The sequence below is a fragment of the Poecilia reticulata genome, chromosome 17 (genome assembly GCF_904066995.2).
Source record: "Poecilia reticulata chromosome 17, P_reticulata-male-v2, whole genome shotgun sequence".
NCBI classification, from domain to species: Eukaryota; Metazoa; Chordata; class Actinopteri; order Cyprinodontiformes; family Poeciliidae; genus Poecilia; species Poecilia reticulata.
The window spans coordinates 7,734,033-7,746,724 of record NC_088846.1 but is presented as its reverse complement, the minus strand read 5'-3'; the positions used below and the strand labels follow the sequence as shown (position 1 = coordinate 7,746,724).

Below are 12,692 nucleotides of genomic sequence, written 5' to 3'. Positions count from 1 at the left end.
TGTGTGCCGACTCTTCTTACTGTGCACAGAAAGCAGTTAAAACATTAGAAATTGAATTTTGTGATGCGCTTCTGTAAGTTTTGTCTGACTATGTTGAATTGTGTTGCAAAACCAAATGAACGAAAGAGTCATATCTAAACAGAGGACGTACGCTAACATCACCTCACGCTACAGTAAACGGCTCTGTGTGAAAATATTGTCTGTAACCCTTGGGGGGGTTGTAAGACTGCAGCTTCATTTTGTTGAATCAGATACAACCTTAAAAGAATTGTAGGGCAATGTGTGTTTAGGGGAACTTTGGAATAGCTTTTGTTGATCTTGCAAATTGGGATTAAAATATTCTTAAACAGAATATTCCTACTTTTTCAAATTCTGATTAATATTTAGACCCAGTTACAAACAGTGTCATTTTATGTAATAAAATACTATCAATCACAAGAGCCCAAGACTTCATCAAATCTAAGATTTCATAAAACCTAAGTTGCTACGTTAAACTCTCCTCTAAATCCTCAAATTTTCCCACACTGAGTCATTTCACCATCTAGAAAGTAGCAGCTAGAGCAATAGTTTATCATTTAGAGACATTATCATTTTCCCCTTTTTTTGTGGGATTGACTGACAAAAAGAAGAGAATTGAATAATCAGAAGTATCAGGTTTGCCTAGCCAAGATGTCAGCTTAGGTCTTTAGTGCTTACATCGTTACCTCTAAACGTGCGGGCCAGGAAAATACTGTAAAACCTTACCTTCAAACGCTCTCAAGAAAATGACTTTATTAGACGTAAACATGCTTATGATAAGGACATTGCTGAAGTAGCCATCCAATCATTCTTAAAAGTAAGTTCTTAATTATACTCCAAGCGCTTAACGCGAAAACGGTTTTCACAAAACATGCAAAGAACTTTTTTTTTTTATTCATTACATCGCGACTCTGATTCGATTCGCGATCACTTTAAACAGTAGAAAACAACGTCCTCAAACGTATGATGGTTGTGTTTTCCAGACCATTATTGACCTGATAAGTTGACTCACAATCCAAATAAAACCTCAAGTGGACGTACATCTCTACAGAAGTTAACTCTGTAGGTATAGAAAAATGAAAACAAGCTATTTTTATCTCCAAGCCCAACCCTCTCTTTACCTGTCATGCTCACCATCTTCCGTCCACTCACCTAGCATGCATGCCCTGCTCCACACGGTCCTCCTCCACCCATTGCCTGACAACTAAGTGTTGAGAGAGAAAGATGAGTCTAGCGATTGCGTCTTGATATCTATCTACTTACTAATCATCATCATCTTTTGACAATTACCTGAACAACTTCTTGCAAGACACCGAACGTCTACAACTCTCTTGTTTCTCTCTGCCTGTCCCCCCTCGATAGGTACGACCCCGAATTCCTTGTGTGGAATCAAAATCAAGCCGAGCAAAGAATGACAAAGTAATCCAACTATTTATTCTTACGTAATGTACATTTCTGTCTATCTGACCTTTTGTCTCATCCACCGAATATCTCCATCATCTCTACATGGCACTAATATCTGATGCAAATGTTAACGGTAGCATGGCAACATTTCACATTTGTTACTGTCACCCATGTAGCGGCTCATCGAACTGGGATCGCTCATTATGTCAGAATTAACTGGATTTGAAATTGCATCAAAAAAATTTAAGTAAATAGGCTCCGCTGTCAGTTTGCAGACATAATCCAGCCTGTTCCTATGTTTTAGTTTTTTTTTTTTTTGTTTTGTTTTGTGTTTTTGGCGACTCAGCAATCCTCATTCTCTCCTTTGGCTTCTCGTCTACCCATTCATCCTGCCATCCGTTTATCTACTGGTTGGTTTCGTCACTCATTGTGTCTTCATTGTCCGTTCAGGTGATTTTTGAAACCGTCTTGTGTTGGCTGTGCTCATGTGGCTGGCTAGTTTTAATTTCAGCTCCTGACTTTGATTTTTATTATTATTATTATTATTTTCATCTTTACCAAAGAGCAATCGTTGGTGAAACTTGTCCTTAAATAGACTTTACATCTAACCAACAGTAGTGACATAAACATAAGATGATCAGGTGACGCTTTTCTAACTATTTGTGTTGTAGCGCTAATAGTGTGACTGTAGAAGTAATCAACTTTGATTTTAGCCCTTTACACTCATTTGCTGTTACACGATTTATTGAACTCAAAAAAGGGGTGAAAACAAGGCAAAGCACCCTTCCTGCCTCCTATGGACTTAATGGTGGAAGTAGCAACCATTTGCAGCAAACTGAATACAATTTGTTAAATGGTCATTGGCACCTGTGATCACACTCATAAAACAAGCAGCTCTGCAGTATTTCCTTTCGGGTGAAAGTAGGTGCTGTCTACAGTGGGATATTTCATACTTTACTTTAGCAACCAACGGTTTAAAATAATGTTCTGTTTATTACTCATAGTCACTTGTAGGTATATGTGATTATATTAACACAATAAATAATGTGGTGGGGGGGGTGTCACTATGGGTTATTTTGGTCTGATTAGGGATCAGAATTTTTCAAAAGTCAATTCTCTATAAGTGGAGACCCTCAGCCACAATAGAGAGTCAGGAAATTTGGGTGAAAACATCTCATGTTAACCCTGAAGCACGGCAAGGAAAGCATGAGGCTTTGGGATTCTTTAAAAACTGTAAGGCACGGGTATCGTTCCGTCACTGGGTCGGCCACCAACTATAGAGTATAACCAGACTTTTGTAGGCTCAAATAATTCCTAGAAGCTTCGCCTTTTTTTCTTTTGGTAATTGATTAATGTGCAGTTGTGGCGTTTTGGATCAGCAGTGGTTTTTACCCGGGAACTCTCCAGTGAGTGACATTTTCTAACTATGGCTGAGCTACGACATTCAGCCGTAGTTGGGGAGCTCTCCCGCTTGATGCATAGTCTGTACAAAACCTTTCTCATTGTGTAGTTTCTGAGAACTATTGTTCAAAAATGCGTCAGTAGGAGGGCTCTAAGTGAACTTTATAAGAGTTCTACACTTGAGTATGTAGAAGAAAATGTCCTGATCTAACACAACTTTTTTGTTGTTGTTGTTGTGACCTCCAGTAAAATAATACCTGCATAGTATGTATTGGCCTTTAAACACCTAAAAAATAATATGCACCGTTGTTCAGGTGTATCTAATCCACTCCAATATGGAACAAACGTCCAGAAAAGAGCAAAAATGCAGAAACATTGAGTTCCTTTAAATCAAAACGAAAACCACATTTGTTTCGAGTTGCCTTTGATTACCAATAATTGGAACATCGTTAGTTTCAGTCTGGACTGCAACTTCTCATAACTTCTCTTTATCTTACCTCTGCAATGTAATCTTTTTTTGTTTGTTTATTGTATTATACTTTTATGTTTTATAAATCACACTGAATTTGCCTTGTTGCTCAAAGTGCCACATGAACAAAGTTGAAATGGAAATGTAGGTATTCTTAATCAAACATCGTAGCACAGCCCACATCATCACTGCTTACCAGTTACTTAGGTGCGATGAGGGGCCTGGGCAGGGGCCCAAACGATACACACACACCCCATTTAAAGCCTGCTGTTCCAGATCAGACCCATTTTCTGCCCTGCCAACAGCCGTGACAAGTAATTCGTCTTCAGCTGTCTTTTTTTTTTCTTTTTCTTCCTATAATGGGACTGTCTGTCACTGTAAATTTGCTGTTCAGTAAAGCAAAGCTTCAATCTTCTGCACATCCACCTTCATGTCCACAGGACATGTCAATGATGCTGTCGTGATCATTTGTGGGTCACATGTAGAAGCTTACAGGAAGTATGGAAGGAAAACCAGCAAAAAAAAAAGTTTCAGATGATCTCCTGATCTATAACTTACACGTTTTCTGCATGACTCAACAATCAAATGAACGATTTGGAGAAGCGTTGTGGACTTAAAGTCGACCCTCAAACCTCTGCTTATGTCTCTGATCCATCTGTGTGTGGGCATTCAAGTACAGATACAGTCTAAGAAAATGTGAATATCATTGAAAAGTTAAATGATTTTTTTTGCCACTCATTTCTGATAGTGAAACTAGTGATGTGATTTAGCCTCATTACAGGTAGAGGGACATGTTTTAGCCCTTTTATTTCTTGTAGCTTTGGTGATTGAGGCTTAGAGAAAACCAAGAATCCAGCGTCTCTCTAGTGTCTTTTTAATTCAATATTAAGGAATTATTGCCCCAAATCAACTTCCTGTAACTAGCTAAAAAGTTACTTTTGTCTCATTTCAAGTGAACTGTTACATTTGTACTAAAAACTAGACCAAAATTACTTGCTAAGAGTTTGTGTTTTTGCGGTGTTGTGCCTGTCCAGTTGTAAACTAGTCGCTCATTTGAATCTGAAGAAAATAACTTATTGATTATGATGCACAAAAACTACTTTAACCTGTTTGGGCAGATCACTAACCAGTATTCATCCAAATGTTACTGGATGGAAAATGCCTTTAGTTTCTGCTCACTCGGGATTTTGTATCTACCTACAGCAACTCCCATATTTTTGGTAAAGAAACCAAAAAGCTGGCTTGGTAGCTTTTATGTGCAACAGATTAACACACTAGAGTCGAACAGTTACTGGATCGGAAACATCTGGAAATTGGACCCGACGGTTAACTAGATTTGTGGAGGTCAACAACTTTCTTTCTGATGTCTTTGCTGATTGTTTGAGTTGCTTCCTTGATGTCACAAAAGGAAGCCTTAAAATACATCCTCAATTAAAAGTTTGCTAAGCCATGACATCATCATCCGTTTGGAAAATATTTGAATATTTGAAGAAAGCTTAAAAAAAAGAAAGAAAAAAGAAAATCAATTTCATCATAATTCAGCTCAAAGAGGAAAAACCGGGGGGGGGGAATAATTTGGATTTAATATTTTAACAGTACATAGTCATGTTCTACGTTTTCCATTTTAATCTAACAGCTAATTAGCCTCCTGGGCTAGCTTCATCAAAAAACAAGCCATCGCGAGTAATGTGTGTTGCAGATGGCCTGGTTTGTGGATGGTTTTCAGCTTTCTTGTTAGTACATGGCAAAAAATAGACGTAAACACGTAGATAAACTCGCATTAGCTCGCTCGGGCGTAGCGTCAGATGTCTTATCAGCTTTTTAACCCCAGAGATGACCTATACGAGGGTATGTCATCTTTAATAACGTCCCGTTTGGGCCACATGCTTCTGTGCCTGCGCAAAGCAGTAAATGGCTGCGGATGTTGATGTGGGAATTCGCCTTGAGGCGAGCCGGAGATGAATGCAAGGCGTTTAGACAAGAGATTTTCAAAAATAGAAAATTGTTTAAAAAAGAAAAAAAGAGAGAGAGAGAGGGGAGGAAATAAGGTTTGAAATCATTCTATTTAGTTTCAAAGCACTGGGTTTTTAACATCAGCCATTATAAAACTTAGAGACAAAAGCTTTCTAATCCTGACTCCTTTGTTCATCCTTTGATGGCTGACTGTGTGTGCAAAGCCAACGAGTGTTTGTTGGCTCCTATAGTAGGACACAGAACCGTGTGTGTGTGTGTGTGTGTGTGTGTGTGCGTGTGTGTGTGTGTGTGTGTGTGTGTGTGTGTGTGTGTGTGTGATGGCTAATACTTTCCAAAGCGGCATGCTGACCTACGGCATTGTGTGAATGTGTGTGTGTGTGTGTGTGAGTGTGAGTGCGTGTCCATGTGTTTATTTTAGATTAGACCCAACAGAAATCATCTCCATGGGGATGTCAGGCTGTTTTTTGCATCCAGAATAAGAGACATCAAAGAGAAAACGAGTTCCACATGAGAACCGAGCGAATGGAGTGTCCGTGCCGAGCCCAAACTTCTCCTGCGCTGTCAGAGAGATTTAAATCAAAGTGGGAGGAAGCTCGGATGGAATGGAGACGACGCACGTGGAGAATGCTTAAACGTAGCAGAGCGTAGTAAAACGATTGTGCTGCTGAATTAGCACCCAGGTAGCGTCAGGAGATCCGAGTATGGGAATGAAATTTTGCACCGATCCAGTAGCGGGCTCGGTCGGTCCCACGGATGATCTTTATTGACGAACTTTTGTCTCCCACCCAGACCTCTTTCTCTCCGTTTGCTTCTTTTTCACATCAGTCCATATTTCTTCTTTTTTTTCTTTTCTTTTTTCCCCTCCATACACTAAAGCTCACACGTGCGTATGGTGAGAGATTTCGCGCAAATCTTGGCGCGTCTTAATGCCAGAAGAACGACCCCGAGGGTGCTCCGCTGTAGACCCCTGCTAAGGTGCTAAATCCGGAGCAGCTGGGGCATTTTGAAGCCGGGGCCAAACACCACAGCAGGAGGAAGACCCCACACTGGCTAAAGCTCTAATCTTTATTCTCTTCTGCAAAACAATTGTGATTACTGACGGCTTCAGAGCTGGCTGGGAGTTTGGCTCTTTTTAAAATACTCATATCTTAGTCGTCTTGGTTGCTTTGTGCTCAACGTCTATAGCCGGATGTTAAAGGTACGTTTTGCACCTGTTTTGGTAACCAATGATAAACTAATTATGTCTTATATGTTCTGTATCTAAATGTGGTTAAATTTTTATTCAGTAAATCATATCTACCAGCAGGAATTTGCTTAGTTGTGCTCATCATGAGTCATATTTCACAAGATTTCTACTGGTCCAAACACGGATGCAAACAAGAATAAGTTGAAAATTTTAAAAAGAAATTGGAAGTTATTCATAGAATTTTAGCCTTTTTAAGATGTTTTTTCTTTTAAATACTTATCTTGGGTGCAAAATGATTTGCAGACAGGTGGAGAGTAAGTGTAGAGTATAAAGTGTGTCAAAACTACCAAATCAGTTCAGGTTTGTACACTCAAAGAAAAGTCACATTTGAGTGAGTCATCTTTGAAAGTTTTGTTCTTTTCCACTAACAAAACAAGACGGTACGAGATCTCTAGTTCGTTAGAAAGAACTGAAGCAAGACTTTTGTTTGATTTTTAGGTAAGCTGTATCGTCCCAGTTTGTTGTTCTTGTAAATCAAAGAAGCGCTATAAAGTTTAGTAATCATTGCAAAGTAATCATTACAGGATTGACTAGTTGCTATTTATGTTTGTCTAATTTTATTTTGATCCTAATGCCAAAAAAAGACTAAAAATGTTTCCTGTTTATGTTTCCATACAACTGAAAATATAAGTTTCTGAGTCACTGTCTGGAGTGACTCAGAAACTTAGGACTGATGAAACACATTCAGTCATTATTGTTACTTTTTGAACCTGAAATACCTCATTTAAGAAAGAAAAGGTTTTCCCTTCATCACTGCCTCTGGCTAAGAGTCACAGTATTCTGCCATTTTGTCAAAGTTTCTTCTTTTTCTACCCAAAACAGACAATTCTGATGCACAAATGATTTTTAAAGTGGTGGATATTTTGGTTATATTAGACCACAGTGTAGCATGGCTGGAGATGAGTCTGAATCTGATGAATTTGTCAACGCAGCAGAGAAACTGAGAAATTAATTTCTTGTTTACTTCAAAATAGTAATTTTCAAATAGAGTTTTCAATAAGAGCTAAAATTCACCGGTCGATATCAAACACTGTCAGAAACTAGACAAGGATTTGTGAGATTAATTTTACAAAAGTTAAAAAAAACAAAACATGTAATGGCATTTAACATTAGCAATTATGTACCACAAAATCTCACTACACCTTCATCCATCCCATTTCTGAAGTGTTTGGCATCATTTTGCTCTTCCACAATCCCACATTCACACAAACTTGGTATTTTTACATGTTTGTTCCTATTTTTTTTTTATTGTCTTAGTGTTATATTAATGGCAAGCATATGTGAAATAGGGCTTAAGTGAAGCACATACCCAGTGAAAAACTACATAGTTTTAGTTATACCTTCCTGAAATGTTGCCATGCGTTCGCCGCCGCCGGAGTCCTGGGGTGTGTGTAGACATCATAGATGGGAAAATATGTAGGTAGAACATCATGACAAAGTTGTAAATGCTGCTACACATGGCAGCTGTTGTGTGGTGAGGGTTAAATAAAATGAAACTCATCTTCTCAAGTTGCTAGCACATTACCAGTTTGAAGTGTTGTTTAAACGCATCTTGTTTTTTTCTGTTCCTCCTTGTTTTCGGTTCATCTTCTGGCACTTTCTCCGTTGGTCCCCGTTTTCTCATGTGTGTTTTAACAGGATCACGGTACAAAACCAAACTGCTTGGTAACATGTAACATTTGTTTTGTGTGTGTGTGTGTGTGTGTGCGTGCGTGTGTGTGTGTCTGCAGGGAGTTTGGCTGGAGGGATCCAGAGCTGCCGGAGGTGATCCAGATGTTGCAGCATCAGTTCCCGTCGGTCCAGTCCAACGCTGCAGCCTACCTCCAGCACCTCTGCTTTGGGGACAACAAGATCAAATCTGAGGTACTGAACTCTGAAAAGGAGGGAAACTGCTCAGAAACACTCTGTCTTAGGAGGAGATACTTTTTGAGCTATTGTACCTTCAGCGTCTTCTTGGTTATGATCAAATTCATCTGTGAGCTTGAGAGTTCATTGGGAAATAAGTCACTGAAATTCAAATTATTCATAGTCCTGGTAGATTTAGATGTTTTAATCTAGCTGGGTAATATTAGCAGTCTAGATCAGGGATGTCAAACTCATTTTCAATTTGGGTCTTATCAAAAATCTGAATGTTCTTAAAGGGCCGGTTGTGCCACAATACATGAATAAAACCAATTGAATTGTTAAAATATAAATAAATAGTTGTTCCTTCAGGATTTTGTGATTGCTTTAGTGTTTTTTCGCAATCAGACTTGCACATTTTGTGGTGCCAATGTAGAAATGTTTGTCAGGAATTTTTACAATGTTTGTGCTAATGTATGGCGTTAAATGTGACTTTTTATCACTCACCATATCTATTATGGACCACAGCTTGACGTCACTTAAGTTTAAGTCACTTAAACTCAATGTTTTTGACCAGTTTTGAGAAAATTTGCAGTAAAGTCATGAACGAACGGGGAGATTTGTTGATTTGATTTTGAGTGAATATTGCAGATTTGTGAAAAACTGGAAGGACTTATTGTTGTCATTCGGAGTCTAGGGGGCCACATAAAAAGCTACGGCGGGCCACATTTGGCCCCCGGGCTTTGAGTTTGACAAATGTGGTCTAGAGAAACCCAGCCTGAGTTCTGATCTGAACCTGATGCAGTACTTCTGGAGGGAAGCTAAAGATTAGGGTGATGTTCCAACATAAACAAAACATTTGAGGTTACGACAAAATGTCTGATTTAGTGCGACACTTTTTAAAAAATACCAGTGAAAATATTCGAAAAAGCTTTTCAGCAACTATGAGCATTTCATTGCTGAAGTGCCAGTAAACGAAGAAAAGGGTATATAATATTTTCAACTTGCCAATTTTGTTCTAAAATATGTTAATTGTTATTATTATTAGCAACAGTAAAGTCACATGCAGAGAGGTTTGTGTCTGATGCAGCACTCAGGGTGTACAAATATATAGAAGCTAAAATAGAAACTTGTATTTCTCTTTTGGCCCCTTAATTCAAAAATGTAGTTGTTTTAAAAATGTTTAAATATGCTTAACTATACTGTTCTACAATACAATGGCAAGACATTTTTAAAAAATGATTTTTTTTTCTTTCTTTACTTTTAATGTTTGCTTTTGCCTGATCTCTCGTCTTTTTCATGTATTTAACTGAAAATCATGCGTGATCTGACTTTTATTTGTACATGAAGTCTGTGCATCTGCATTTCAGACTCAAGTCTAAACTTTTCCAAAGTGTTCATGTTACTTCCATCGAGAAGAAACATGTTGGTAAAACTAAAATATAACTTTGGGTGTAAACCTGCTGGGGATTTAGATTCTTGTCATTGTCGTGGAAATGCATTAATGCCTCATGTCATGCATCAACTGGCAACTGCCGTTATTATTTACACTAGATTGTGTCAGATAATGTTTAACTCCAGTTGAAATCCATAATTTTCCCAAAATAAGTACACACAACCAGAATCCAACCTCAAAATGCAATAAGAACATGTTGCTGTGTATCAGAGTCACCACAGGAGAAAACTTTGTTTGTTTTCACTCACTTCACCTTTTTATTTTTCGTCCCATCCTTACTTCTTTTGAGGCAAAATGTCAATTCATAAAATTTTCCGATAACGTTGCCGAAGTCGTCTTTTTTTTTTTTTTCAAAGTCACGTCTTCCCGAACTCGGGCGTCTCTTTAAAAACCCGTTTTTCTCTGCATCAGTCGTGGATCTGCATGCAGGCAGGCTTCTGCAGCGCAGCTGTTTGCGTTCGGTGTAGAGCTGAAATAGGAAGATGGATAATGATCTGGAGCCTGCGGGGAGAGGGAAAAAAAAAAAAATCAAATAAAATATGCTGCGCTTTCATTATTCCTCAGTCTGCTCCTTCTGTTGGTGTCAAAACAAAAGCATAGAGAAAGCACACAACGCGGAGACACTTTATATGCACATGTTTCTGTTTTGGAGAATCGTGTTGCCCGACGATGCAATGCAGTGGTTGCTTTAAAATAGTTTCACTGATTAAATGCAATCAAAATAAACAGGAATCAATAAGTCTGTTGTCAATAAGTGACCAGAACCGAGCGGCCTCGGGCACATTTGTGTGGATTCTTGACATAAAGTATTCAAATTTTCAAAAACTACATATAGTAATTATACCCCATAGATTCACCTGTTACACATTTGGCTGCACTGTATCACAAATGTTTTCAGATTCCATTTAAAGGAAGATAATTTTGTTCATGGAGCACATTTTCAGCGACAAGGCAGTTCAAAGTGCTTCACAATGAGATGGAGGACATGCAAACAAAACAAGAGAAAAATGAAAGCACAAAAAGTATACAAAAAGGTAAAAGTATAGAACTACGTATTGGTTCCCCGTGTTTGATAAGAATAAGAATTTATAAACTAGTGGGAGTTTCTCTGGATTCTTGATGTGATGAAAATAAAACATCTTGGTTCTCCGTCTTTGATTCTAGAAAGTAGATGATCCTAAATGTTGATCGATCGAAGGTAATGAGTAGTTTCTCTAGATTAACTAATAGGAGTTTCTCTGGATTCTAAGTTTGTTCTTATTCCTGCTCTGGGTTAAGTGAAGTATATAAAGTAAATGTTCCTGTTTGGGTTAGCAGAATAATCTGGAGCTTTTTTCTTTTTTTTTTTATGATGCCACTTAATAAAGTTCAGTGCCACCATTTGTCTTCAGAAGTCATTTAATTAGCATAAAGATTAATCCTATGGACTCCTAAACCAAGAGCGTCAAACTCAGTCACTAAGCAAAGTCCGAAACTACATTCTGACGGTCAAGGGAGCTGAAGATTAGGGTGATGGCAAGGAGGTCTTCCAACCTTAAAGTCTCATTGCAAAAAAAACAAGTAAATAAATAAAGAGCTAGCCAATAAAGCCCTGTGAGTGATTACCAAGTTTAGAAAAAAAAAAATTTGATACCAAAGTCAATCTAGATAAATAACAAATCCAAATTCACCCCAACTTTTCAGATTTTCATTTTTAAAAACAGATTTAAAAACCATGTAGTATTTTCATTCCTCTTCACAAACGTATATTACTTTGTGTTGATAAATCCAAAAAAAAATAAAAAATCTTAAGACGTGACCAAAGTTAAAAAAGTTAGTCATAGACATAGTTTACTAATTGTATTGTCTTATCAAGCTGAGACTCATAATATTCTGGCCACTTTTATATTTATCACACTGCTTAAATATAAATTATTCCTGTGCGACAACACAACTTGATAACACGGTGCCCTGATACTATAACGGCAGGTTGTAAATCTGATGACTGCCAATTTACTTTATTGTTATCCTGCTGTTATCTGTAACACGGAGACGTGCAATGCATAAAATTGTTATTTAGCGCATTGCCTGAAGGCGAGGCGATTAGTCTCTGTTGGATGGGTGCTGCATTTGGCTCGTGTGTCTCTGTACGGCTTGTTGCTTCGCTCTGCGTTAGACGGCCATAACTCCCCGGCACTAACACCGAGCCTGGCTCAGACGGCCGTCTTGTTCCGTCTCCGTCCTTCGTCTGGAGCCGCCGTCTCTCCGTGTCCGGCAGAACGCTGCTCCGTCTGTCTCCTCGGTGTCAACCCGGTGCCTTTCAATTCCGCTTTATTGACGCTTACGGAGGCGACAGAAATGAGTCCGAACCGAGTTCTCCAAACAGCAATCAGGCACCAGCAACCGAATGCAGAGTGAGAGGTGAAAGAAAGGGACTAGACTGATAAAGTGTGGCAGGACTGAACTCTGTAGGCCAAACATTGTTTCGCCCTTGAGAAAGCTGCAGCTTTGTTGGTGAAACTACACCGAGGGAAATGTCTGACCTTCCGCCTGATCAGTCTCCCAGCAAGTAATACAGCTGGAGCTGTCTGTCATTTGTGTAATGCATCTCAATTTCCCAGGATCAAAACTATATTTCATAGTCCCACCAAGTGAATAAATGTGATCTGCCTTGAAGTGCTTACCTTTTTGCAGCCATTTATCTTCATTACTGTGTTGTGTTTTTTTCCTGTCCAGTTCAGGTAAAGTAGAAAACAACAGTACTCTCCACACTTATTCATATCCCTCACTTAAAATGTATGAAACACATTAAAATAAATGTATCTTTTATTGAAAAAGATGGATTTCTTTTTCAGATGCATCACACAGAAAAATCCAAATTCTTTTAACTTCTGTCGGTGTAT

The 12,692-nt window shown here is 38.5% G+C and overlaps 1 protein-coding gene across 5 annotated transcripts in view; it reads left to right on the top strand.

The window, feature by feature from the left end:
• Window positions 1-12,692, top strand: part of ctnnd2b (catenin (cadherin-associated protein), delta 2b) — a 176,720-nt gene that overhangs the window by 122,683 nt on the left and 41,345 nt on the right. For 3 of the 5 annotated variants that reach the window (XM_017310043.2, XM_081598153.1, XM_008433041.3), the window contains exon 12: window positions 8,243-8,375. In XM_017310043.2, coding sequence (XP_017165532.1) covers window positions 8,243-8,375 — 133 coding nt within the window. Of the gene's footprint in view, window positions 1-1,380; window positions 1,438-8,242; window positions 8,376-12,692 lie in introns of all 5 variants that reach the window. The other 2 variants (XM_081598154.1, XM_081598152.1) reach the window with 1 other exon arrangement.